Source organism: Ischnura elegans, chromosome 6 (assembly GCF_921293095.1).
Source record: "Ischnura elegans chromosome 6, ioIscEleg1.1, whole genome shotgun sequence".
In the NCBI taxonomy this organism is placed as follows: Eukaryota; Metazoa; Arthropoda; class Insecta; order Odonata; family Coenagrionidae; genus Ischnura; species Ischnura elegans.
The window spans coordinates 118,042,378-118,069,430 of NC_060251.1; the positions used below are offsets into that span (position 1 = coordinate 118,042,378).

A 27,053-nucleotide genomic window follows, 5' to 3' on the forward strand; every position below is an offset into this window, starting at 1 on the left:
ACCCTCTTTTCCCCCCCTTGGCAACCACCGGCGGTACCTCGGGGCAATATGCTGGCTCCCCTCGCCGGTCGTACGCGAAGCGATGATATTAAACGGCCGGATCGTTAATCTGTGCTGCGAGGGTCTATTGTGTGCGGCTCTGTGGAGGGACGATTTGACGGCATTACACGATGCGATTACAGATCTTATTTGGCACATTCCCTCTTCTTCTCCCTGGATGTCAGGGGTCGGGAAGCAATTACGCGCGAGTATTAATCATTGGCGAGAGGGGGGGGGAGGATATTTGAACTAAAATTACTCCTATCGTGTGTGTGTGTGCTTATGAATTTCGGATCGAGCCACCTGCACCCTCCCCCCCGCAAGCACCCCTCTTCGCCTGCACCCCCTCGGAAATGCATTTCCCGATATATTTCATGACGCCCGAGTCCTTCATGGAATATGGGGCATTTACATATGAATGATATGGAAGTAAAGCGTTGAATGAGATGGTTCCGTTCCATTGAAACGCACAGTCAAAACCCGAAATCCAAATGCATTCAAAGCGCACGGAAGATGGAAAGGCAAATATGTAATAAGTGGATACCAAAATTAATTGTTCCTTATTTAATCATTATAACATTCGCAAGCAAAAACATTCGCAAAAGCCTTGCAATTTTCCAAAACAAATCTCTCCGTACGTTATCCACTTTCGAGACTTTCGAAGTCAATCCGTCCATCCGTCGTCCCTAGCACCCTTGAAATACCAACAAAATAATTCAATTCATTTATATAATCAGAAAATCATTTTAAGTTCAGGCTCGGGGCAACCAATAACACAATACTAACAGACAAGTGAAACTTCGATCGAACAGCTCCACCTACATACTCACTTTCTGCCTCATTAAGTTAGTACTCTCTTTCTGATGTCTCTCCTTCTAATTTTTACGTTGTTAATTCTTCAATAAATCTATTGTTTGAAGGAGAGTCTTATACATGCTTTCCGGCTTACTCTAGTTTTAGCATTTTTAAGTGAATATTTTCACCTAATTTAGAATACAAAAGAAATCAATCAAAGAGAAAAAAATAAAAACGGCAACATTTTCTACTTGCCAAAAAAATTACATGAGCAAATGAGGAATAAACGAATAAACGTAATAAAAAAGTATAAATTTGTAAAAATAATCCGTCTGCAAATGTTTGATAAATTTCGCACCCACGCGCGAGGAGAAGAATCAGTGGAAGCGTTAAAAAAAAAAAAATTAGTTAAATTATAGTTAACGAGCATGAAAAAAATAAGTTTATTCATAATTTAAGTGCGCCATGTAAACGGAGAGAGAGGGAAGCTGGACGTTTATAGACGACCTTGCAAAAAGAACGGAGCACTCGCAATCAGCTGACGTCAGAAGAGAATGAGCGACCGAGCAAGCAGTGCCTCCGAACAACGTTTCCACCAAGCCCAAGTTGATCGGGATGCCATTATTTATTAATTACTAATGCCATTATTAATTAATACATTCGCAGAGAGCGACTTCGCACCAGGCATGGGCGGTCCTTGAAAAAGTACCGGTATTTTTGTGATGAGTATTAAAAAGCAATAATAGTACTCTCCGGGTAGTACCGGCGAAAAAATACCGGTATACCGGTACTTTCATAATTGATAAAATATGTTAATAAGTTGAGATTTAACGTTTGTCTTACCCTAATTATCCGGTATTTCGGCAAATTAGCGTAACATACAGAAACTATACACTGAAAAAATCATTAACTGCATTATTTTACGAAAATTTATCGGAAAAATATATGGAGGCTAGATTCTCTAATAGGGGAAGGGTGATAGCGATGAAGTTTAATGATGCAGCCAATGATTTTGGTGCATACCATTAAAGTTTGGTGTTTTCCTGGCGTATATGAAGTGTGAAGTTCTCTCGGAAACTCCATCAGATGACTTGTTTTCGTAAAGCCACCGGTTTTTTTCGGACTCCAGACCAACATTAGAACGTCTTCTGCCGAGAACTTATAATGAAAAGTCTTATTATTCACAGAGCTTAGGTTGTCAGTCTGAGATTACCTAGAAAAAGCTCCTCTAATGTTAAGACATTTAATTTTATGATTTTATACAACGAGAATCGGTGTTAGTTGTGCCTAAAATACTGCGATCGAATAAAATTTGACGTGTAGGTAGCTGTTCCATTTATTTCAGAGAGAGAAATATAACTTTGATTTTTCTTGTCTTATTTGAGCAAATAAATATCTTTATATCAATAATGATAACACTTTTCTCGAACTCACAGTTTTGTAAAAGTACCGTTAAATGATGAGAAAACAAGAAAGAAACTAAGGAAGGAGGACACATCTAAGTAATTAAGAAGCAAAATTAATTTGGTCTTCTTTTGGTGGTGCACTTGATTGGTTATATGTAAAAAACGAGAAACAGATGAACATAGTTAACACATTAAAAAAGTTGACGACAATTGTATACAAGCTTAGCCTATATCATGATAGCATCGCTATTTTTCAGTCTCTTCTTACGTTGATCAACTGGTTCAGTTCTTATACCATCAGTTTAAATTAAAATAAACAGATGGTGTTATTTTAGTGTGCTTAAATACAAGTTGTGCACTTATTGCATAAGCCTGCATCTACATTTTCTTATCTCTTGTTATGATTTCTTGAGAAATATCCTTGCCATTAATTAAATAAACACTTCTTGCTAAAAGCCATTGTGAATTGGTGCTTATTTCTTGGAAATGACCAAGGAGGTTGTAAATACATAGTATATTTACAACCTCCTTGGAAATGGCCTACTTCGCTTGATATATTATCAACACTCAATTGCTTAAGTAGCTGGGTAGGTAGTTGATTGATGACACATAAGATGGCAGCGCCGTCGAAGTACCGGTATTTCTAGAACCGATACTCGGGTAGTACCGCTAAAAAAATACTGGCCGGTACTACCGGAGTAGAAAAAAATAGTACTCGGTACTACCGAATACCGGTATTTTTGCCCATGCCTACTTCGCGCAAGGAAGACGGAAATCGGAGAGGAGGTGCAACGACGTTCAGTCACAAAACAAACAAAAATGCGACAGATGTAAGAAGTGGACTCGTGAATGCAGTATTGAAGGAGGGGAACTTTTCAGTAATGCGCGCTTCGTGAAAGCGACGGCGATTACGATTAAGCTTCACTGTGCAATGTGGCTTTTAACTATTCTTCGTTTCGGCTGCATGGTTCCTTACAAGTTTATTAATGAGTACCAGCTGTGAGTACCAACAAATATACTGCTACTCCGAGCACAAAAATTTTTAAAAATTACTTCCGTATCAAAGAAAATAATGTACATAGGTAAGAATTAAAAGAACAGAGAGATGGCACTTTTCCATAGGTTTATTATTGAGAGAAGTACGCGTTTCGACTGTTAGGTCATTATCAAGTGCAATGAGGATTAATTGGTCAAGGAGCTGTATGAGGATAAACCTGTGGAAAAGAGCCATCTCTCTGTTCTTTTAATACTCACAGGATGCTATTCCACTATATTTCGCCTGCTTCTGTTACTTTTATTTAATATGCATAGCTCTATCAGAAATAATGGCTTTAAATGCGGATTAAGTTTGCCTTTTAACGATAGTCTTCTGTATGTCATAGTATCAGTCTTAGAAAAAATTCGGAATAAAAAAGTGTGCCCAAAAAGCCCGTCTAGCATTGAATTGAAGATTTAGCAAGTTGTTCCTATTATTCTTCAATGCAATGCAATTTACGCAGCGATTTCCCGATCAATGGCAATATCAGCCATAAGAGGAGGTTGGTTAGGATAAAATGCCATTTCTACGTTCTTCGAATCATTTGGGGATCGGGTTGGTGTGGTGGCTCCCACCCCGTGGGCTCGGGTTCAAATCCCGGCGGTGGCAGAGAATTTTCAGATACTGCCCGATCTCTGCTTGAATGTTGTGTGGAGGACATTTCAAGCGCAACACTCCGTCCGTCGGATGGGACGTTAAGCCGTGGTCCCATTGACGACTTTCGTTAATAGCAGGCTGATGCCGACGCCGGGTTTCTCTCCGCCCTTCCTTCCCTAACATTACCAGTGGCACGAATTACCTCAGCTGTCGGTCGCCTCCTCCAAATACCATACTTCAAATCATGTATGGGTTCAATAATAATACGGTATTAAATTTTTATAGAATACAAACATGCAATGAGTTGCCCAAGATAATGACGCCATCAATTTCAATGATAGAAACACCGCAGCTGATGGCGTGAGGAAAAAAAAACGTGTTAAATCTTTCATTTTTGTAGTCTGTTTTCTTTACCTATCCAATTCTTCTGATCCCGTCAGCCATAGAAGGACGGTAAACAAAGGATATTTTTCACGTCATCTGGGAAAAACCCTTACCCGAATGTACCCAGTAAATTTGTCCTACGCCCCTTTTAATATTCCCATCCCCTGGACTCATGGTGACGCTGCCCGCCCTCCCCTCCCCCGAACTGACACATGCGAAAGAGGCCCCCCCCCCAATGCGCATCCCGAAGACAATGCGCATTTAGGGCCAGCGACAATACTAACGAACACTACTGCAGACGACAAATGGACAATACTGTAGTATAATTAGTTGTTTCAGGCGTGACTTTATGAAATTTACTTAACGTAATGAAAAGTAAAGAAAACTTTGTAATTCCGCACAAGTGTTTAATGTGCGGTTTCACTTGTCTTCTTTTCACCCGACCCTCGTGCCCCTGCCTTACCCACTCCCCTCTTTTGGAGGCAATGCAAGCACGGAAATCCTCTCCTTGCTCCTACTCCCATTCCCCTGCACCTCTTTGGCCAAACTCCGCCCCTGGAAATCCCACCCCTTGACCCTCTCCTCAGACCCTTGTGTTTTTGAGATGTTTTGAAATAATCTTGTGGGTGACTGTTTATTCCCCGTGTTTTCTGCATCTGTACCAGACGATGACTTGCCACGTCGAAATCAGTGGTCGCACATTAAATATTAAAGTGGATATACAAAGTTTTCTTTACCTTTGAATACTATAGTAATTGGCTTTTGGTGCCCTCCCCATGCTATTTTGTCTCCTCGACTTCAAGCCGAACACGTCGGCTCTTGGAAAGGACCCTTCCTCCTCCTTGCACCCCCTCCCCATATTTCTAACCATCCCCTCCAACTCCGAAACAGTTGCACGAATAAGCTCGCAACATCCATCTTGACAATGAATGATATGCGTTGTCGAAACTTGTGGCATTTCACAATACAATGCAACCGTTTTCCCCTCTGACTGATGCAGCCACCCTCTGGGGGTGCGCTTGCTTCTGCTGACGTGTGGCAGGGGGTGTGGTGCATTTATTTCTCTGCGGTGGAGACTCACCGACGGGCGGAGGTCCGTAGGCCGGCGGCGGATGCGGCCTGTGTCCGTGGTGCGGCTGCGCCGTCCACGAAGACGCGGATGTGGATGCGGTGGGCGGTGCGGAGGGGGGTGCGTGGTGGTGCAGTCGGTGGTGCGGCGCCCTCGGGAGCAGGTGGTGCAGGGGTGCGTACGCGGGAGGCCCCCCCTGGTGGTGGTGGTGGTGGTAGGGCTGCGGGTGGTGGTAGTAGGGCTGGTAGGAGGGCCAGGGGTCCGCCGCCGCCGCCCCTGAGGAGGTGGACGGGGTCGACGGGAAGGGGGATTCCTCAGAGTGGGAGGAGGAGGAGGGGGCGGGGGCGTAGAAGTCGTGCCTCCGGGGGTGGTAGGGGAGCACGAGGTGGGGGCCGTGCGACAGTTGGTAGTTGCTGTTCCAGAAGGACGGTGGGAAGTTCCGATTGGCCATCGGGGAAGGCGCTGCAAAAAACACACAAGTCATCAGAGCTCTGCACGTGAATTAAATCATGATAAAAATTGTATTTCTGTAATTTCATGTTTTGGGCCAATCAGGGCCGTTCCCGGGTTCCGACGCCGGTTAGGATTAGTCTTCCTAATTTTAGAGTGCTTTTGCACGCGCTCACTAGAAGCCTGTCTTTCTAATTCTCCTTCACTAACCCTGGAAAGGTTACACTGGTCCCTTACACACTTGTTTCGCCATTATTGTCCCGAGTACGCACTTGTGTGCAATCGTAGCCGTTGACGAGGTGGTATATATATATACTCACCGGCAGCTGGACCATCCGCAGGTTTTCTTCTTTGGTAGTTGTTGAATAAGTGACTGGAGTTCGGTTGGAGAAACTGGAGGGAATGTTAGGCTAGGGCAAAGAGAAATGGACGAGTTGGACTCTTCGCAGTCTTCATTAGCGTCAGAGTGTTCATCGTCACGGAACGTTTCCGCCAGTTGTTTGGCGAATAGATTTGCCTTATCTTCGTCCGTGGTGGCTTGTGTGCCGTTGAAGTCCACCGGGGGGGGAGGGGTTTTTCGATTTCGGAGGGATCTGGCAAGTTGCCATACGGAATGATCCTTGTGAGAGAGTGATGCAATTTTTTCGTCCCACAGCTTTTGCCGGTGGGCTCTTATGGCTGACGTTACTCGGTTCCTAAGGGTCTTATATAAGTTCCGCACGATGGGGTCTTGGGTGCGTCGCCATTGTTTCAGCGCGCTGTTTCGCTTTTGGATGAGTGGAAGAATGGACGGCGGAAGTGATGTGTCGATCAGTGGCGTAGGTTTTGGGGTGAATGATGCTTCTTCTAGGCAGTGCTTTAGGCTGGCGTTGAGCAGGGAAACGTGTTTTTCCACGTCCTCCGTTGTGGAACTGGAGCGCGGATCCGGAAAACTGATCTTGGTTGCTGAATCCTTGAATAGGGACCGGATAACTTCACCAACCATCTGACCAAACAGCTCCCCCCGAACTTTCTTCTCTACCTTCGCCACCTCCTCAACACCTGTTACAAGATGTCATACTTTCCAAAAGACTGGAAATCCGCCAAAGTTATCCATATTCCGAAACCGGGGAAATCTCCAAATGACCCGAACAACTATAGGCCCATCAGCCTACTATCGGTTTTCGGCAAACTGCTGGAAAAATCCATCCTACTCCGATTACTCCCAGAACTTCAAGAACATCACCTCATCCGGGACGAGCAAGCAGGATTTCGCTCCAGCCACTCCACCGCTCACCAAATAACCAGGCTTGTCGAAGCAATCCAATTCAGCTTTAACGTAAACAAGTACGTCGTAGGTGTCTTCCTGGATCAGTCCAAGGCCTTCGACCGTGTATGGCATAAGGGTCTCCTCCCCAAACTCCACTCCACTCCCATTTCCATGTACCTAACAAAAATTATTCAATCCTATCTATCCGACCGTACCTTCTTCTCCTCCGTTAACCTCGCACAATCTCCACTACAACCAATCTCCTCCGGAGTCCCACAAGGCTCTATCCTTTCCCCATTCCTATTTAACATCTACATCAACGACATTCCCTCCCATCCGAATACAGAAACCTTCCTCTATGCTGACGACCTCGCCATAATATCCAAATCGTTCGACCCAGACACGGCCGCGGACCGGATCCAGGAACACCTCGACGACATCGAGGACTGGATGTCAACCTGGAAACTGAAGCTAAACCCGGCCAAAAGCCAAGTGATGCAGTTCACCAAAAAGACCAAACGATCACTATCAACCCCGATTTATTATGGAAACAGCCGTATTCCACGCAGCAACACAACCAAATTTCTGGGCGTTATCTTGGATGAAAAGTTGACATGGAGCGCAAACACCAAAGCAGCAGTGCAAAAGGCAAAGAGTGCGTCTGCAGCCATCTTCCCACTCCTCAAAAGTCCCCACCTGGGTCTACACACCAAGAAAATACTCTACACGGCCATGATCAGACCGATACTCACGTATGGCTATCCAGCGTGGGGATCCATAGCCAAAACACATTCACATAAACTCACAGTAACACAAAACAAAACATTAAGAACAATCACGGGAGCTCCCTGGTTCGTTCGAAACTCTTACATACACGACAACCTAAAAATTAAAACAATGACACAATACCTAAACGACATAGCAAAATCATTCGAACAATCACTCAATAAAACACAAAACAACCTACTGACTCCTCTATGGAACTACACAGACAATCCACACTTCAAACACCAACGAACTAAAACAGCACTCACACACCCGATGCAATAATCTCATAAAAGCCACTTAACACAAAACCGCCAACTTCAAAAATAACGCCAAAACGACGATTACCAGCAACGGCTGAACATCGAAAACATAACTGCAATGCAGTTACCAAGACAGCGTAGCGTAGCGTAACCATCCGCAGGTATGATTTTGAAGTGAAGAGGAGGAGGAGGTGAATACTGGGGGATTTAATCTCAAATCAGGCAGAGGGGTGTCAGGTGACCACCACCGATTTCTCTCAAAGTTATATACGTGAAAGCATGGTCCTTATGATGAATAATGATCACTTCATCTCAGCTCAGAACTCAACCGTTATAAAGTTACCATCCTTTGAGCATCGCAGAGTCAGGCCTCAGAGTAAAAAAATGAAAAATCATATAAATGCTGATTACTAACGAACCATGGCACGTAAAGCAGTGGTTATTGTTTCATTTTTGAAGAGAATTCATTTATGCACATTCTGGCATAACTTGCAAGCCATTTAAAGCAATAACAAACAAACAGGACATGTTTAAACAATAAAAATTAGTCATTATTTAACAGTTTATTACTTAAAAAAGGCCACCTTTTATTTTCTTTAAAATTTATCAGTGGGTAGTTTTAATGTTCTGCTACTTATATTTATAAGCCTCATTCACACCAACATTTCTTCCGTCCTCAGAGTGAAAGCAACCAAAGGTTTTCAGCAACCAAAAGAGTGCTTCCGATGAACCATCGCTTCCCCAATCAAACGTACGTCCCTTTCTCCATTTTATTTCCGTCGATTTTATTATTTGCAAGTGATATTTTAAAAAATCCACAAGTACCGTGACAATAATTAACAGTGGTCGCGCGTTCTGATTGACTGATGGACGGTGCCAACGATGGATCCAGCGACATTAAAAGGGACGCCCAGGGTAATGGAGAAGGGATGAGATTCCCACACCTCGAAACATAGCGGAAAATGATCATTGCGTGAAACGGGGATCATTGGAGCGATAATTGGAGCTTTCGCTCGAAACTTGATTTAAAAGTGATTGCATTACATTCAGGCTTTTTCAATTTTCGATGGCTAAACGTTTTGTTATATCGTCACATTATTGCGAGTAATGGCGACTAGAGGTGCGTTTTCAGAAAAATTACCAATACATATATGAAATTGAATTAATATTGATCTCTGCATTCTCTTCGGGTTTTCACCGCGTCCGTTGGGTTTTGGCGACAACAGTTTTGCTGACATTGCAGTCAGCCTCTTCAGGTCGAAGGTTCGAACTGACCTTCCTGACCTGACCACCTTCGACCTGAAGACGCTGACTGCAATGTCAGCGAAACTGTGGTCGCCACAACCCAACGGACGCGGTGAAAACCCAAAGAGAATGCAGAGATCATCTGATCAACGCTGCGAAAATCTTCGAACCTACTTGAATTAATATTGTTCCCTCGATCTCATCATAGAATGCAAGAATCTCGAGGACAAGATGAAAATTAAATAACTATGACTCCGATATGAAGTTTCTGGAAGTGATGAACACCATCGTCGGTGCTACAATCGCAAGGACAGCAACATTATTAATAGATGAGCATAATCGACCATCAACAAACAGTCTCACCTTAATAAATCAAAGTGTCGTCGTTGCTCATATTTATTGTTTGTATGGATTGGCGTTGACAGAGTGCGCATAGAACATCGCCATAAGTGTCGGGTTGCTTCGAAATGAGCGATTCTATCAAAGTACGAGGGGACTATATCAGTCGCCAGCAAATCGCTTGGTCCAGATTAAGGGGAAGGGGCTAAGTGGGGGTTAAAACTGCGACCGTAATGGGGGTTGGAAAAAATACCATTCTATCTAGTGTAAATTGGATACCCAAGTGGGGGCTATAGCACCCTTAGCAACAACCCAACGGACGCGGTGAAAACCCGAAGAGAATGCAGAGATCATCTGATCAACGCTGCGAAAATCTTCGAACCTACTTGAATTAATATTGTTCCCTCGATCTCATCATAGAATGCAAGAATCTCCTGAGTCCCCCCCCCCCCCCATAGATCCGTCAATGTAGTAGACATACTGTTTACGTCCATAAAAAAACTATAGTTGCGCATATTATTGGAATAAACTGTGCTCGAAATTTGTTATTCACGAAAACTAAGGGACTTTAATGATGATTAAAATGAGGCGTTTAAAATGAAACCCCAAAATGATGTTGATGGATGCTTAAAAAACCGAAAATTTCAAGTGTTTTATGAAAAGAAAGAAAAAATAAGAGACAGTCGTAATCGGTAGTGCTGCGCCGACTTAATTTTCACGGTGACTGAAAGCCATTGCGGAATCGCTATTCAATTGTTTCTGCCCTCCAGAGCCAGCCAATGGGATTGTTGCTCTAATTGCAGAGGGGGGAGAAAGCGGTCCAGTCAGTCTCTGGGGCAGTATTGACCCGCGGTGACCGCCCAGCGTGGGCAGAGGGCCGCAGTGGCGCCGCTTTGCGGTCGACGCCCGAACATTCGCTATGGCGACTGCCGTCGCGTCCGAAAGTAAGTATTAAAGACCTCGGCGTCTATGCACACCATCATGATTCGAAATTTGATGAACATAGCATGAAGTAATTAAATGTTACAGCGCAGTCTAAAGGCCGTTTTACACGGGGCACGGAATTACGCAGGTTAGAGCTGCATTCATTTCTAAAATGGCGTGGAATTGCGCGAATGTATGAATGAAATTAGAACAGGCGCTATTTTTCCGTCTCGCATCCACGCATTCTCGCATGTGTTCTAGCATTTCACCGCTTTCCACGACGCAATTTTGATTGCGCCTTCGCACGAAAGTCAGATTGCGCAATTCCGTGTACCGTGTAATACGGCCTTAAGGAAAGTACGTGGTTGCGAGATCATAGGCGGCGTTTAATATTCCAGTGTTGCAGCTGAGGTGCAAAAGACAAATGTGACGTTCCTCCCCTCTTCAGCTCCGTATAAAAAGCGTGGTAATGAATTTCTGGAAAAAATATAGCCCCACATAACAGAGCTATTTCATTCAAAGTACCCAATTGTAGACTGTGGATTCCGTAAAATATCTTGGAGTTAGACTGAATAATCATCTATCGCGGCATAAACGTATTCGGGAAATAACAGGTCAAGCTAATCGTAAATAGAGTTTGTTAAAAGAACGTTACGAAAGTGCGACGACAAAGTGCGAGAAATTAGCTACTTTTCCCTCGTTAGACCACATTTAGAATACGCTACCAGTGTTTGAGACCCTTATGAAACAGGTTTAATTACAGAGTTAGAACGCGTGCAAAGTAGAACTGCCAGGTACGCGAAAAGTCGTTACGATAGTCTTGTTAGTGTAACTTATCTCTTATTGTTAGATAAACTCGGATGGGAATCTCTGTCATACCTTAGATTGAAAAATAGACTAAACCTTTAGATAAATTCAAGAGCAGCGTGTTTCCCGATGGCGTTTGCCATATCTCACGAACGCCAACTTACTAGGGAAGGTCAGATCATCTAAATATAATAAGACAGATAGACTGAAGAACAGACAGATTCCGAATGTCTTTTTTTCCACGATCAATAAGAGTCTATAACGGCAGCATTAGAACGCACAAACAGATCAGATGACTCAAAGTGTACCCTGCTAACTTGTGCATACCTTAATGCATGTTTCTGAATTTTCTTATTATTACTAATAGCATTGTTTGTGTGCTCTAGTTTTATTTGCAGATTACCTTAATGAGTAGTTGACCTTTTCATGATTATGGTTGCATAATTTGTTATTATGCGAGACGTTTTTTATGACTGTGTGGTGTGTATGTGGAAGTCAAATTGCTTGCTGCAATCTGATGATAGATCACCCCCTGCCAAACACCTGGGTCGCAGGATATTATGTAGGTATAGATAAAATGAACTTCGGCGTTATAAAAATGAGATTGAAATTATACTGCTCATTTTAGGTCAAAGTACCTACTTGATAAGGCATTTTGGTGGTATCCAGGTAAAATAAAAATAATTCGACTCTATCATTAATATTTTCATGCATTGAAAGACGATGGATCTCTAAAGCCTTGGAGGTAAATTAAATATCGTCATCCTAGAACTCCTCATAATCATATTTCCATTCACTTAACTCGTTACGTTGTTGCTACGATTTGATGGCGTAAGCACTTAACTACCTCTTCTGCCACATACTTTCTCTTGCGCTAAGGATTCGTGAATGGGAAATGCAAATTAACGAAGCGCTGCTTGGAGTCCCGCACGGGAACCATTTCGACATTGCATTTCATTTGAAAAAAGAGGAAAAATTGCCTTTCATGTCGCATTCTAAAAACCCTGAGTAGAAGAAGATGGGATAGCTTAGACCACGTCATCGGGCATGGTGGGCAGATGGAGGAAATGGACAGGTGGAAGGGAAGAAGTGCAAGGGGCTGCCCCGAATGAGTTGCATAGGACAAGAAATTTATGAAATCAATGGGGAGAAGTATGTGGATATAAAGAGTCTAGCAGAGAGGAGGGTGGAATGGAGTCAAACCAATTTTAAGATTGTCAACTTATGATGATAAACGGATTTTTCGACATCTTTCACTCATATTTTAATCGCATTATTCGGAAAACTAGGTGTAACTGATGCGCTGCATCAGTAAAAAGTTTCAAAGAGTTTTCGTATAAACATATAGGACGAATAGGGGAAGGTGGGACACAATGCGACAAAAATTCACTTTAATATTTTTCATATTTTTTCCAATTTATAGAATCGAAAGTATTACTATCTTGTCAGCTGATAACTTCAATATTGTCTACATTATATTTTCTGCTTACGATGATGTATTGTAAATTTGAAATGCACTAAAGTAATTTTATAAAAAATCCATGCTAGTGTCTCAATGTGGCCCAATGTCGACCCACAATGAGAAATGATTATTAAAATTAGAATAATACACTTGATAACAATTTATTGCAAATCTTAGTTATAAAGGAAGTTTATTTTATAAATAAACATCTTTCACATTTAAAATCCTAGTGTTAAGGTTATATACTTTAGTTTAAATTTATCAATTTAAAGTTATCAGCAAAATTATAAAAGGATATATAACTTACTACCTATAAAAGGATATATAATTAAAAAGGAAGTACATATTTTTGATATAATTATTTTGCCTGCAAAATCACTTAACTATTGGTGAAGGTTTTGGCAAAAAATCAATTTATCAAATAGTCAAATCAATGAAACATCTAAGATAGGAGGAAGAGAAAAATAACCTTTATTCTTAGTTCTATTATTTTCTTCATTTTTTTAAAGCCATCCTTAATGTTAGTTGGAGTCTTAGCTTTTTCCTGAGCAATTCCAACACAAATTTTCTTTATAAATGGATATTTGTTTGCCTGGACGGAGTAAAATCACCTTTAAGAAGCCAATCAATTTTTGCAAATTTTATGGTAGGAAAAGATTAGTTACTTACAAATTCAATAGATCTTGTCAACAACAAGGATTTTTTCAATTTTAGCGATGTTTTTTGTCTTATTCATTAGCTTTAATATTTAAGATTTGAATTTTAAATGCTGTACAATTCCATGGGCCACATCATGACACCTGAAATCTGTCTCATGGTGGACCAAGCCTAAGTGTGTCATTGTGGTCCAATGTGCAGTCTTTGATTGTTTCCATCATACAACGTGTTTCAAGAGTGATAAAGTTAATTTAAATTCATTGAAATGTCACATTTAAAACACTTAAATGATTTACTATGAAAAATCAAAATATCCATCCTAACTGAGTGGTAATCGACAATGAAAAACAGCAGTGTTTTCACTTTTGCACTATAAAAACAATGAAAGTACATCAATCTGCAATAGAGTTATTGCAGCCATATGCAATGTGGAAGATTGTTAAAAATGAATTATATCCTGTTCCCAAAAGATAATGGTACCTGTCACACGGCTCCAAATGCTCGCTGTCCCACAGTGGGCTATGTCTAACTGTGGTCCATTCTCCCCCACACGTCATTTCTTTTCGATTTCTTGCTGTTTTTCTCAAGTGCCTTAGACCATATAGGCGTACCGTAGCTTATATGGTCTAAGTCAAGTGCTAGCAATGCATAGGACATTTAAAGAGTGAATGCAACGCACCGTGAGCATTTTTGAGAACCGATTACATTGAGCGCAAAGTGTCAACTAAGCTACATGTGAAGGACTGGAGTTCTGGCCTGGCGCTGTTCTGTCGAGGCACGCTAAACATTAGATATGAGGACATTGTGGCACGCGAAACGGCCTCCATTCTAACCAAGCCGCATGTTTACGATCTCCCTGAGTACACAATAGCTTAATTATTCTGTCGCGCGCTGGCAGATTAAGGGCCCCGCGGCGAGCGTGTTTAGCGCCAACAAAGGATTTAGAGATTATTGGGATCAAACGGGAAGGCTCAGCCCCTCCGGGGTTATGTATCCGCGGAACGCGACGCGCAAGACAATGACAGCGGTGGCGGGAGACGACATTCCATTGTTCGACAGGGGCGACATATCTCCGGCGGCGATTGGAACTACTTTCCCTCGGTCTGAGTGATGGGATGAAAGGCGGAATTGTGCGCGCTATTTCAGACCGGGATGGCGCTAGTATATCTCCCCCGGCGACATGGGTGGGATGCTAAATATTCGCCATGACCCCAGCGCTATCCTGCGAATGTGAATCTTCCGCTATCTGTGCGTCGTTCGCAAGTGAATTTAAGTATAGACAGAGGAAACCATTTAATGAATAGAATAGATCGCCCTGTGAAATTTCCCTCTATCACTCATATCTAATAGCAAATTGCCTGAATTTTAGTGACTCTCCTTAAAGTTTGTTCGTTTTCGGGAATTTGCCAGATATCCAAAGATCGTTTCACAAGCGAGCTGTCTTGCCCCTTCAGTTCCAATTGATGACAGGTGCGTGGCCAGAGGAGGGGAGCTTCGACCCCCTTCTTTTGGCGACGTTTATTTTTCGTTGTAGCGACTTCCCGAGATGCACCCCCTTAACTGGACAAGTAGCCGAGGGGGCCCTTAGCCTCCGACTTCCCTCAATCACTTCAAGTCGTGGACTGATTGCGGAACCTCTGATCTGAAATTTTCCTAGAGTTGTTAAATATTAGATCAGATATTCAGAGTGAAAAGTATTGGACGACACAATCATTCCATCTTTTCGTTCGCCAAAATTTTCCCTCCTTTATTTAAGCATGATCAGGTCTAAAAATTACACAAATGACAAAACATTTAAAAATTTTATAGCAAACATTTTTGTTTCCATGTATTCACCTTGTTTTGTTGAATTTTTGTTACCAAGATGTCGTAGCCATTCTGTATCATTATCTAAGGTAGTAAAATTCATTTTTTGTTTGACATTATTGCATATGTATTTTTTAAATTTGTAGCATTTTTTCACTGTTACTTGTATTTGTGATTTTTTTCCCTGGAGATGCTTCGCTAAAGGAGAGAAACACTTGCGAAAGGAAAGAGAAAATAATTGTCTTCCTCAATCCCCTATTACCTGAATGCCTGATCTTAAATCGTGGTCAGTAATTTCCCCCAATTTTATCTGAATACTAACTACTGGTGCTCTTGGTTTAAATTTTTTCGAAAAATGCGATTGTGGATTTCGTGAAAAAAACTCCAATGGTGACCCAGACGCAATAACTATGGCCGTTTGGATAGGAACATTGACGAATGCCAGTGTCAGCATGATGCAAACGAAATGTATGATTAAGTTCAACAAATGCAGGCTTCAATTGGTGGAAGTCAGACATATTTAAATAGATAGAAGATCGTAGCACTTTTCCGCAAAATGTTTTACTGCGTACAAAGCGTTTCGACTCACTGAGCCATCATCTGAATCAAGTATCAAAGTACTCTTGTACCACATATTGGCTCAGTGAGCCGAAACGCGTTGTACACAGTAAAAAAATTGTGGAAAAATTCTACGATCTTTCATTTATTTAAATAATAAATGTATGACGTTTTTACAAAATTATAGTTTACTGCTGCGCGGGCATTGGCAAAAAATCATCAGTATTGACAACCTTCATATCACCTAAGCCAATTTCTGACTACGTGCATCATTGATGAAGTGTTATTGTTCCTGGGGACGTTTTGTAGCTGTCACCAATAACGTAAAGGTTGCTATTGGTTCATGGAACACCACAGAGAAACACGGTTTATTGGCCACGTGATGAGACGCAGCAGCAACGTGGGAAACAAAATGGAAGGAAATATTGGTGAAAAAGTCCCCATGGGAAAGGAGGACAAGCGGACTAAGGCTTCCACTAAAGGAGACTACATGCCTTCAATTCGTCTCTTCTCTGCTGCATTTCTGGTCCCCTTTATTTACATGTTGACTTTTTGGGACCAGTCTTAACTTTTATAAAATCGTTTCCGGCTTAATTTTGTGGAATAATGATATATCCATGATTGAAGCACAAATGATAATATCCACACTATTTTATTTATCACTTAACCGACCATGGTTTCGACACTTAGTGTCATTTCACCTTGAAAATGACACCAAGTGTCGAAACCATGGTCGGTTATTTGATAAATAAAATAGTGTGGATATTACCATTTGTGCTTTAATCATAGTCTTAACTTTATTTAACTCCATTTGGAAATCATATTAAACCGATAGGGGGGAGGGAAATTCGTTGGTAGGCGGTGTCATTCAGGTATCGAAAGTATTTCGTGCACATCGATTCACGCATATCGAACGCCACCGAAAACGAATCGAATGCGTACCGTTCCCATTGGAACCGTATGTTTGTGAATCGAGGGTAAATCGGAAAGCATTCGGTTGCCATGGGACCCACCCTTATCCCTGTCTGCCATTCCTCCGTCAATCTGTCCGGGGGCCTCGGTGGGGCTTCCAGCGGCGGCGGGGGCGGCCGCAGAGGGGCTGCCGCCGGGGGTGGAGGTTGAGGAGGCGAGGCTCAAGGCCCGGCTGAAGTGTTCGTCCACCACCGACGACACGTCCCCCGAGTAGTGCGTGAACACCACGCAGTTGGCAGACACGTACTGCGCGCCTGCCGACGTCACGCCACCGCTACCTGCTGACGTCACGCCACCACCACCACCTGCTGATGTCACACCACTGGACGTGGAGGGCTGCGATTCGTTGCTGTTGGGGCCCTTGGCGTCCTCCACCTCTTCCTCCTCCTCATCATCGTCTTCCTCGTCCTCAGGGCCCTCTGCGGACTTCGGCGGGCCCCGACTGCTGCTGCCTCCGGGGGCAGGGCCGTCCTTGCAGCTGAGGTTGGCGGGGGGCGAGGCGGACGCCCTGAGGGCATTGGGGGCGTAGTGCCCCGGAGGCGATGGCGGGGGACCGCTGGGGGCGGGGCCGAGGCGATGCGATGGGAACTGCGAACGAGAGAGAGAGAGAGAACGGGTCAATGTGGATCACACGGAAATCGCACTCACTGTACACCACTAAAAGAACTCGGGAAATGGATTGGAAAGAAAGTTTGGTTGCCGCCACGAAAAAATAGTCTATCGCATTCAGCCACTCTCTCATAAGTTGATATTTCGAAAAACGAGGACGCTGCAGCCCATTTTCCGTGAGTTTGTGACGTTATTCGAGTTTTATGGGTCATTTACTCATTCAGAGAGACCCGGTCAAAATGGAAATGAATCGCTCACTCGGGTGCGAACAGCAATTGGCCACGTGGGGGCAATGTAAGGGAACGAGGAGGAGAGAAGGAGCGGTGACCCGTCGGCATGAGCATGGGAATCGTCATCAACTTATCTTCGAAAAGTGTTGAGACCGCCAATTACTCGCCGCGGGATGCACGCGAGGAATGGAGAAATAAAAAATATGGGACTCTGTTTATGTTAAACCCCATAATAACCGCCAAACAAATTATAATTGTTGAAGGAGCCCATTATAAAATAAATAAAAAATTATTTCATTTCATTTAGGCTTTCTCACTCTTTCCAGATGTTAATTAGAATGAGCGTTTTCATGGAGTTAAAGAATAAGTGAAACGAATTTTATCGTCGCCTATTTCTGGCGACGGATAGGTCAGGGGGGGAGTGAAATAATTCCTCTTTATACCTATTTTGATATCACTATGGCATCCAAGTCATGTGATCGTAACATATGCCATCGGTGGAAGACTAACCTGAACAAAAATAATAATTGACAAAGACTTCTTTAAAAATTGTCAATACCATGGAATCGTAACGAAAATCATTTCACTCACAACTTTCTGAAAAATATATTCCTGCTCTACGATTAAGAAAACAAACGTATTATCGCCTTAAATTGAGCATTTTTACTCCGAGAGAGCACAACTGCGAGCGGAAATTGAAATCCTTGGGGAATTATTTCATTAAACTGCTCCTTGGCCTTTGAGCGCTCATTTATTGATATCTCCATTACAGTTTTTGGTCAAATGAGCCATAGATTTCGGGATTTTTAAAAAATATATCCGCAGAGGCTTAATCCTGGTTAATGGCTTTTCATCCGCAGTCGGAAGCATGGCTGGTGTGCGCGACACGACCTGTCATTCGACGCAGGTCTTATCCGACCGCTCGCGCTGCCAGTCGGGTCGTGTGGAATGCGGGCCCCGTGGCGGTGAGGGCCCTGGGGGCGCAGATAAGGCGGCCAATAAATAACTAGGGAAGGGATGGATGGCCTTGCTTAATGAAGGCACTATTTTACTCTGTGGCAGCCAGACGGACTCGCTCCTCTCTCCGCCACCCCTTGACTAAATCCAGGAATGCCAGGGGTGGCAGGCCCACGACTGACTTCTCTCAAGTGCGGAAGGACTTATCCTTGTGCCTAACCGTGAATTTAGAGGAACTCATTCTTTAATAATATCGCAATCCTTTGATTGGCATAGCCCTCCAATTTACCCTTTCCCAGGAAAATAATTTCAATCTTAACGCACCGCTCCTTCTTATACTTGGTTGCTTTTTTAATTTACACTTATTTTCAACCATAAGTAAATAACAAATTGGCGGAGCATGTTTTATGACAGTATTTCTTTAACAAGTACGCATAGAAAAAGCAGTTACATTTGCCTAATTCCACCGAGTGGCTCTCGCCATGCCTTTCACATGAGCTTGAGTATTGCCAAACAAAAGTGCAACGAAAGCACGCGACCCATGCGATTGGCGGAGAGAACGCGCAGCGGGTGACACGCATTCACTCTTCGATAATCGATTCAATAGAGCATACATTTTAAATAGTTTCCGAAATTAAAATGAAGCAAATTCACTAAGTGACGCCTAAAATTCATGATATTGATATTTAGGGATGCCGCCTTGACAAAAATTGTGGGGGGCCAAAACCGGGGATCTTGCCCCGAGAACTTTTATAAGTAGTGAGTTTTCAGTTTTTTAAGCATTTTAGAAGATTCATATGATCAACACAAGAACCCTAATAACTCGAATCTCGATATCAGGACACTACAGGGAAAATGGACAAGCTTTACAAATGTTTTCCTCACACCCATAACGAATTTTTGAGTGGGCTCGGGCCCCCTCAGACCCCATGGAGTCGGCGCCACTGTTGATATTATATTGATGATCGAATAGACATTCGAAAAAGCAAGCATAAGTTTATTTTAATAAACCATACCAGAAATTACACATGTTTTGGATTTGAGGTCGAATTTGAACACATTTCGTGAAAAAACCACTCTCGTATTTTCAAAAACATTATAGGTTCCAGCGCTTTTCACAGTTCCTCACGGCAATGCACACTTTCTTACTTCCGCGTGGTTGTTTTATAAAGATTTTAATTTATTTTAAATGGCTTTAGTAATCCAATCGCGTCGCATAACGTGGGGTTTGTCAAACGTCTTTTAAGTAGTCTCCACAGAAGATGCAGAATGACGGATTTTTTGGTGGAGAATCTCCGCTTACTTTTCAATTTTGGGGGTTTCCGCTGCGTTTTGGAGAGAAAAGGGGTCTCAAAATGGAAAAAGGGTTCGCGGTGGACTTGGAGCGGAACGAGCCCTCGGCCTCGTCGACGGCATTTGGTGCGTGGCAGGGGCTGCCTGCCCCCTTGATTACATTCTCGCCTCATTTGGGAAGAATCCCGCGTCGGCGTCTATTTCGGTTGTCTTAGGCTTTTGTCTGCACGCATCCAGTCACGGATTCTCCGCGCTCAGCACCGCGTCCTTTCAATCCACGCTCCCCTCTTTTGTTTCGACGGTTCCATTACACGCCACCCCAAAAAAACGGCGCCACGCTCCGGTGCTATCAGAGTAAATATAAACAAGAGTGCGATCAACGTGGATGAGCTGTAAACTTATTAACGGCATTAAGCCTCAAACTTCATTACATATTAGCACATTGCAATTCAATCCAACAAACGAACAGTGGAAAATAGTATGAGCTAATGCATCAATTGATGCAGTTTTAATTTGTTGATACGTTGTTATGCCGACAGCAAAAATCCGGGTTTGAAACTCCAAAAAAACCTGTGCGACCCCCGGGAAGAGCAAAAGCCGCAGATACTTCTTTTGGTTAAGTACTTGCTGTTTTCTCGCGACGTATTCGTATTTGGAGTAATTTGTACTACAACATTTATAGGAGAATACATTTGCCGCACAAATAGTTCTGGATATACAGTTATTCAAAAAGAGGCTATTTTTCGCAGAGTAGTTTTATCTATTCAGTCATATTTTAAGTCACACATTGGTGAAAGTGTTTGTCCTGCTCCAAAAATTTTCATGAATCATATTGTGAAAATTTAATTCCCTTCAATTAATTCAATTTAAGCGCATGACTATTATGACCTGTTAGTTAAGCAATTATTGCGGAAACGCCAAAAACCGAAAATGTAATTAATGTTGATAGAAATTTAGTTGAACGCGATTTTGTTATTTTTTGCTCACATAAATACAGAACAGCTGATAAATTTAACAATACCAACGAAAATTCTTTAAAATGAAAATATTTGTGCCATGTTATAATGATTTTTTTCTTTTTTAAAGCTAATCTTCGGTGCTTCATATTGACTAAGGCTAAAAATAAAAATCAATTATAAATCATAGAATAACGATTGGCCGCGCCGTTTACCAGTTTAAATGCGATGTATATGAAGATAAATATTTTTTTACACTTGGTAATGCTACATTACACTAACGGATACCTCACAGGGTCGTCGTCATCGCTGTAGAGATCCAACGAAGAGACGTTCTGAAACGATTTGCCGCTTTAAAAGGAACACAACGACCGACTTGTCCTTTGCTGCCTCATCCAGCATTCCCAAAGGTGGCACTTCTCTTCGCGGAAACACTTCTCCCCACGCCGATGTTCAAATTATCCTGCTAAGTGCAAGTTGAGCTTATAATAATTTCAGATAGCGCCTGAAATTCGTCTAACCTTAAGCCGTAAAAGACAATTTATTTATTTATTATTACATATTGTTACAAGCAAGCTATTGCCTGGTGGCAGCATGAGATTTAAATAAATGAATGAAAAGTCTAAATAAAAAATAAAATAAAATCATTATCAATCTATTATCATGCGTAAGAAATGCTCCTTCAGCTGTGCGTGCTTTAGGTGTTCTCGACTGTATTCATCACTATCTCAATATCTTCTGTAATGAGGGTGGAAATAGAAAAATAGATTCGATGACTGGAGCTGGGTTGATACATCTGGATAATCGATATTACAATAGCTCCTATGCTTTCTTGTAGTAGTGTGGTTATGGACGGTGACCGCAAGGAGGGAATCAAGCAAGGGAGAGATCATCATGGAAGGAAAACCGACCGACCGAATGAGAGGAAGAGATTCCCAAGAAGACGACGCATCAATTTAACCAGTCAAATGTAGAGGCTCGGTGGCCTGATGATGACATTCGTAGCCCACTTACTGTTTCGCACTGATACTTACTTATATTCCATTCTCGTTCTGTTGTCTTTCGAGTACAACGAATCAATGCAAAGTGGTTTTGACTTGTATGAAAGTATCCTTTCCCCACGGTAGGCACAGTAAGTTTATACTACACAATAGCAGCCACAATAGGCGTGGGGTAGGAACAGCAGCCGTTTGTAAACACAAACGATGGAACGCTTTCATTGAATTGACGACTGAATACCGCCTACCATTTATTCAAGGCGTTAATTGGTTAGGGAAAAACGAATTCCTCTATCTATATCCGTTATGCAAAATATGTCTATTATTTTATCGCCACTGACGGACATAAAAACTTATTGAGGCTCTTACATGAAGTTCTCTGTGTCGCTCTAAACGATACCTATTCGCAATAGTTAGAGCAATCTAATCTCAGCCTAGCAAGTCACGTGAAAGCAGTGAAATGCTTTCTGGCCAATCGCAGCAGTTTTTGACGAATCGCTCAGCTTTCTTTTGCATTGAATTAAATTCACGGATAAAGTCTTTCCGTGCCTTTCGGCTCGACGCGATATCATAAAGTAGCCTTGAATATTGCGAAGTCACACAAAACTCTCCCACAACGAGTTTCAGAAATCCTACCTCCTTCCGCAAATATTTCTCATGCTTATGTGTTCCCCTCTATCGGTTTCAAAGTTTTTCCTACCTTTATTCCCTATTCTCATCTAATACCGAATGGCTATTTTTAAAGCCAAATTCACTGCTTTAGCAATTGAATATTACGCTTAACTCTAATTTCAACGGACTGCTCTGCAAAGACACTACGAAGTTATTGATGACATGAGCGATATATTTTCAATCTGAAGCAAAGTTGAATGACTTGGAAATCGATGACTTTAAAGTAATCGCAAGGGGTAAACGTTGAATTATCTCCATCATGCGTCGTATGTGCCGATGCAGATGAAAATTCCACGAGGAAAGTCGATCCGGCACCGCCGACGCGACGTTTCGATGTCTGATCAACATATCTGGTGGAATTCACGAGATGCCCTCGCCCATAAATAATTACAGATTACTTAATTCCAATGTATATGTAACGAACGAGATAAAATAATAGGGAAAAACTAGCATAAATGTTCTAAAAATGTAAAATTGGATTAAAATCATTCTCTATCGCCGACTATCTTTCTTTTGTTTTTAATCTCTGCCATCACTAAGTGCAATCTTTTGACACATTTTTGTTGATCATAAAAATATTTTAAAATATAATTTGTGGAAAATGTAAGAGTATAACATTATCGATGGTACACTTGTCTTTAAGAAAAGTAGGGGATAGTCTTAAAGAGAAATTCTACATCCTAAAAGAGAGAGAAACGAGCCGCATCTCGATGCATTAGCAAGTTGTGTATTTCGACGAGTAATGCCTCGTTCACATTACGATTGTTCCAGCAATCGTCGGAAGACTCGTGCATTTACACTACGATGGTTAAAACCTGTGCTGCCCTCTAGTTCTGAAATCCAAAGTGATCGAGAAATTGGCGGTTAGCAAAGCTGTTGAGGTATGCATGGTCAAGAAATTATCGTGTTCAACGTGTATTTACCGAATAATTTTTCTTCCGCCCACATTCTTCCTTCCTAGGACAAATCCATGAAAAAATAGAGCTTCACGAGCTTCTCGTCTTTCTCTTGTCGCTTCCGTTTCCGGTCTCCCAGCGCCTAACCATCGTAAAGTGGCTACGCTCGGAACTACGTGAACTATTGTCAGGACATGCATTCACACGGCTAGTTCGGCCAACAATCGTTAGGACGATCGCTCGGACAATCGTAATGTGAACGAGGCATAAGCCAACCAGCCAAGCCTAGAGACATAGAGAGAGAGAGAGAGAGAGAGAGGGGCTGATTTTTGGACGCCACCACCGTTGACGCGCTGCACGCTAGTCGCTTCACTTTCTCTCTCTCTCTTTTGCGTGCTTCGATGAAGTGTTTCCAAAACTGCGATGATCCCCTTCGAATGCGTTCTCTATTCATACGCCTCCCCCGCCATTATTATCGACACGCTTCGGAGGGAGGGGGGGGGGAAGGCGGAATTCCAACATGGCGGTGCGTCTCTTGGAGGGAGATGGGGAATTTGATTGGAATTCTTTTGATGCCGTCTCGAGGGGGTGGGGGAGGAATGCGTGCGGAGCGGGGGAGGGGGTGAAAAATCGAGCGGGAGGGCACACGCGGTCGGAAGCGATATATCGATGCAACTGTCGACCTTCGCATCTTCCACCGACTGAACTCTGAACAGTTGAATGCTAATTGGCGTAGATCTCCCGGGTTACTCCTTCCTTCGTTTCGTTTTCGCGTGCGACATGCTCGTCGAGACGTCGGAAGGAGACATGGAAAATCTCACCCGGTGAAAAACCCGCGAGATCGCTACCGATAGATATATGCTAATCCGCCTTCCCGAGTTTCTCAGCCCAAAAAATGCGCAATTAGCCATTTTGAGAAGGGTCTCAGCACCTGAGCCACACATATTTAAATGAGTAAATGGAAAATCAAGTAACTTCGAAATTATTTTTCTCAGCTCATATAATTCCGGTGAGATTGCGGCTGGAGAGATAGATTACTTGCATTCCAAATGACAGTCAATAAGCGCGTTATCCCTTTAAAAATGCATGTGAGCCGATCGTATCCGGATGACCTTTAGCCTGCCTTCAAATAGTGCATCGCGACCATTGTTTTGAGTTGAGTGGAGCACCATGCCGGTGGCAGTTGATGTATCGATGCTATTGCGCAACTGTCGGCCTTTCTCTCTCTTATCGGCTGAACCCAATATGACGGAATGACAATGAACAGCTACAACCAAGGACCCTACATTTAATTCTATATCCTGCTGGTCACAGTATTTCTTGAAGTTACGTATAAAGTGAACTGAATACATGAAAAAATTTCAATTACGAATCATCGATCTTGCATAGCAGACCAGTCTTTTTTAAGTATAATTTGATTTCGGAACCATATACTTCGTCAACCTTGGATACCTATGGACTCTTGTAATGAGTGATATCGTAGCAATTTGTTACAATCGTGAAATGAAGGAATAAATATAAATTCCTAATGTATTCATATGACGTACTAGACTGTAATGTGAGTGTAACATTAGCAACTAGTAAAGTTAATCACTGCTCTCAAAACGTAAATTTTATGTTTCGAGGGTTAAATCAATCGTTTACTATACATAGTCATAAATTTTGAGCACTTCTATGTCTGTATAGCGTCGGAGATAGTGGTTTAAAGTCGTCAGCTTGTACCGAAAAATTGTAAACAAAGATCCGCCATATTACAATTGAATCGGTAGACTGCAACATCACCTGAGCTTTTCTCGAAATAGTCTGTCAAGATATCATGGCAAACAAACTTGCGTGCTGCAAATTTCTTGTAGATTCATTCATTTATCGATTTTCTTCCTTGGTTATTTCGTACAACTGAGGTTAATTGGCGGATTTTCAACTTTTTCATACAGTTAAAACGGTTTCTAGTGGAGGGCACCGGTGTGAATATAATTTCATTAAGCTGTACTATCATAGCCATCTGGGTCTATTCCATCCCATCAAATACAGATCTGACTATTATCTAACTCATTCTATCAGAAAAAATGGTAAAACTCATCATTATTCACCGTTATTTGGTAAAACAAAATTGAGAAATAACATTGTTTCCCTATTGTAACGTCTGCTGCCTCGCCTGTGGTTGGCGGTGCCACAGCGGCCAAAGTTGGAACTTGAATTACTTGCGCAGCCATTGGTAACATTTTAGAAATAGGATATTACCGTTCTTGGCTACAACCAATCGGAGACCGACGACCGATCGATGAGCGAATGCCATTCATTTGAATGAGAAATTATCTGTATTAAACTCATATTATAATACAAAATACAAACATAAAGATATTTCAACCATGGAAACACTTCGTCACATTCAACTGTCAAGGGTTTCATTAGTATTGAGATATTGCTGACAAACGTAGTTTAACATAAAGATATGAATCTTTACGTAATGAAAAATTTATGACATTGATAAAGCAGCTGAAAGAATTGAATACGATATAATCATGGTCCATTTCCATGCATAGAAACCCACATTATAAAAAAAGTTGCGAAAAAAAAATTAATCAAACGCAAATACTTATTTTCCTGGCAAATATTCCTTTACGATTATCTTACTTTTGCTTCTGTAATCATTGCTCTCAAATAATGTGGTACTTGGCTGATTGTTATTTTTGGTGCAATAACTTCAGACGCATCATTTCCTGATCGTCTTATGTGCTCAATTATTATAATAATAATCATATACATATTATCACAGAGAGATCTTTGTCTGTCATTGCGTATATGCTCAGTTATTACTGCACTTGCAGTGATGAATGAGATATCACTTTATTTGCTCTCGCCCACCCCACTCACATTTCAATGGGTGAAAAAGAGAGTGTACATTTTAGTCGGACACTTGTCACCCAATAGGTACGAATTAAGTGTTTGCACAGGCCGCCACTTGCAACGCCGATGGCATGGTGATCCGAATTTCTCGACGAGGTAAACTGTGATTGGGTGTGTTTGCATATGTCTAATTTATCCCATTCATTACTCTTCAATGCTATTTCTCGCGGCTGTTCATATTGCATGGTAAATATTGAGGAGAAAAGTTCCGCTCTCACTTAATCGACGTAATTATTTGGGAAATGAACAATATTAAAGGCTGTTTCTGGTATTATATAAACGAAGTGAAATCTAACGAAAGCGTACTTTTTAATACTATACCTCACGAGTGTGGATACTATAGTGTCGATAGCAACAGAGCATCATTGGTTCGCTCAGCACTAATCGAAGCGTTGCGAAATTTTTTGAAGTCGTTTGAAAAGCGATCAAAGTGCCAACACTGACAAAGCTTCAACGGGACTGCTTTTTATCTATGCACTATAACAGTCGAGTCTTCCAAGCGAATGCGTCGCCTCCTCTTTACTTCCTTCTTGGAGCACTGCTCAACCGCGAGTGTCATCTGTTTCCCGTTCCAATGGCGACAGCAGCGAGAAGTCCACGTCAACCTCATTCCTGCGTTGGAATGCAACCCTCAGTGCGACACACTCTGATTAGCAGATGTGCCGCAGCGGCGCGCGGGTGACGCCAGCGTAATTCTGCATTAATATTTCAT

General features: G+C 42.2%; 1 protein-coding gene across 1 annotated transcript in view; it reads right to left on the minus strand.

Annotated features, from left to right (window-relative positions):
- LOC124161584 (protein vestigial-like) overlaps positions 1-27,053 on the minus strand; it is an 80,320-nt gene that overhangs the window by 24,485 nt on the left and 28,782 nt on the right. The window contains exons 2-3 of the mRNA XM_046537963.1: positions 16,865-17,411; positions 5,339-5,788 (exon numbers count right to left, since the gene is read on the minus strand). Coding sequence (XP_046393919.1) covers positions 5,339-5,788; positions 16,865-17,411 — 997 coding nt within the window. The remainder of the gene's footprint in view (positions 1-5,338; positions 5,789-16,864; positions 17,412-27,053) is intronic.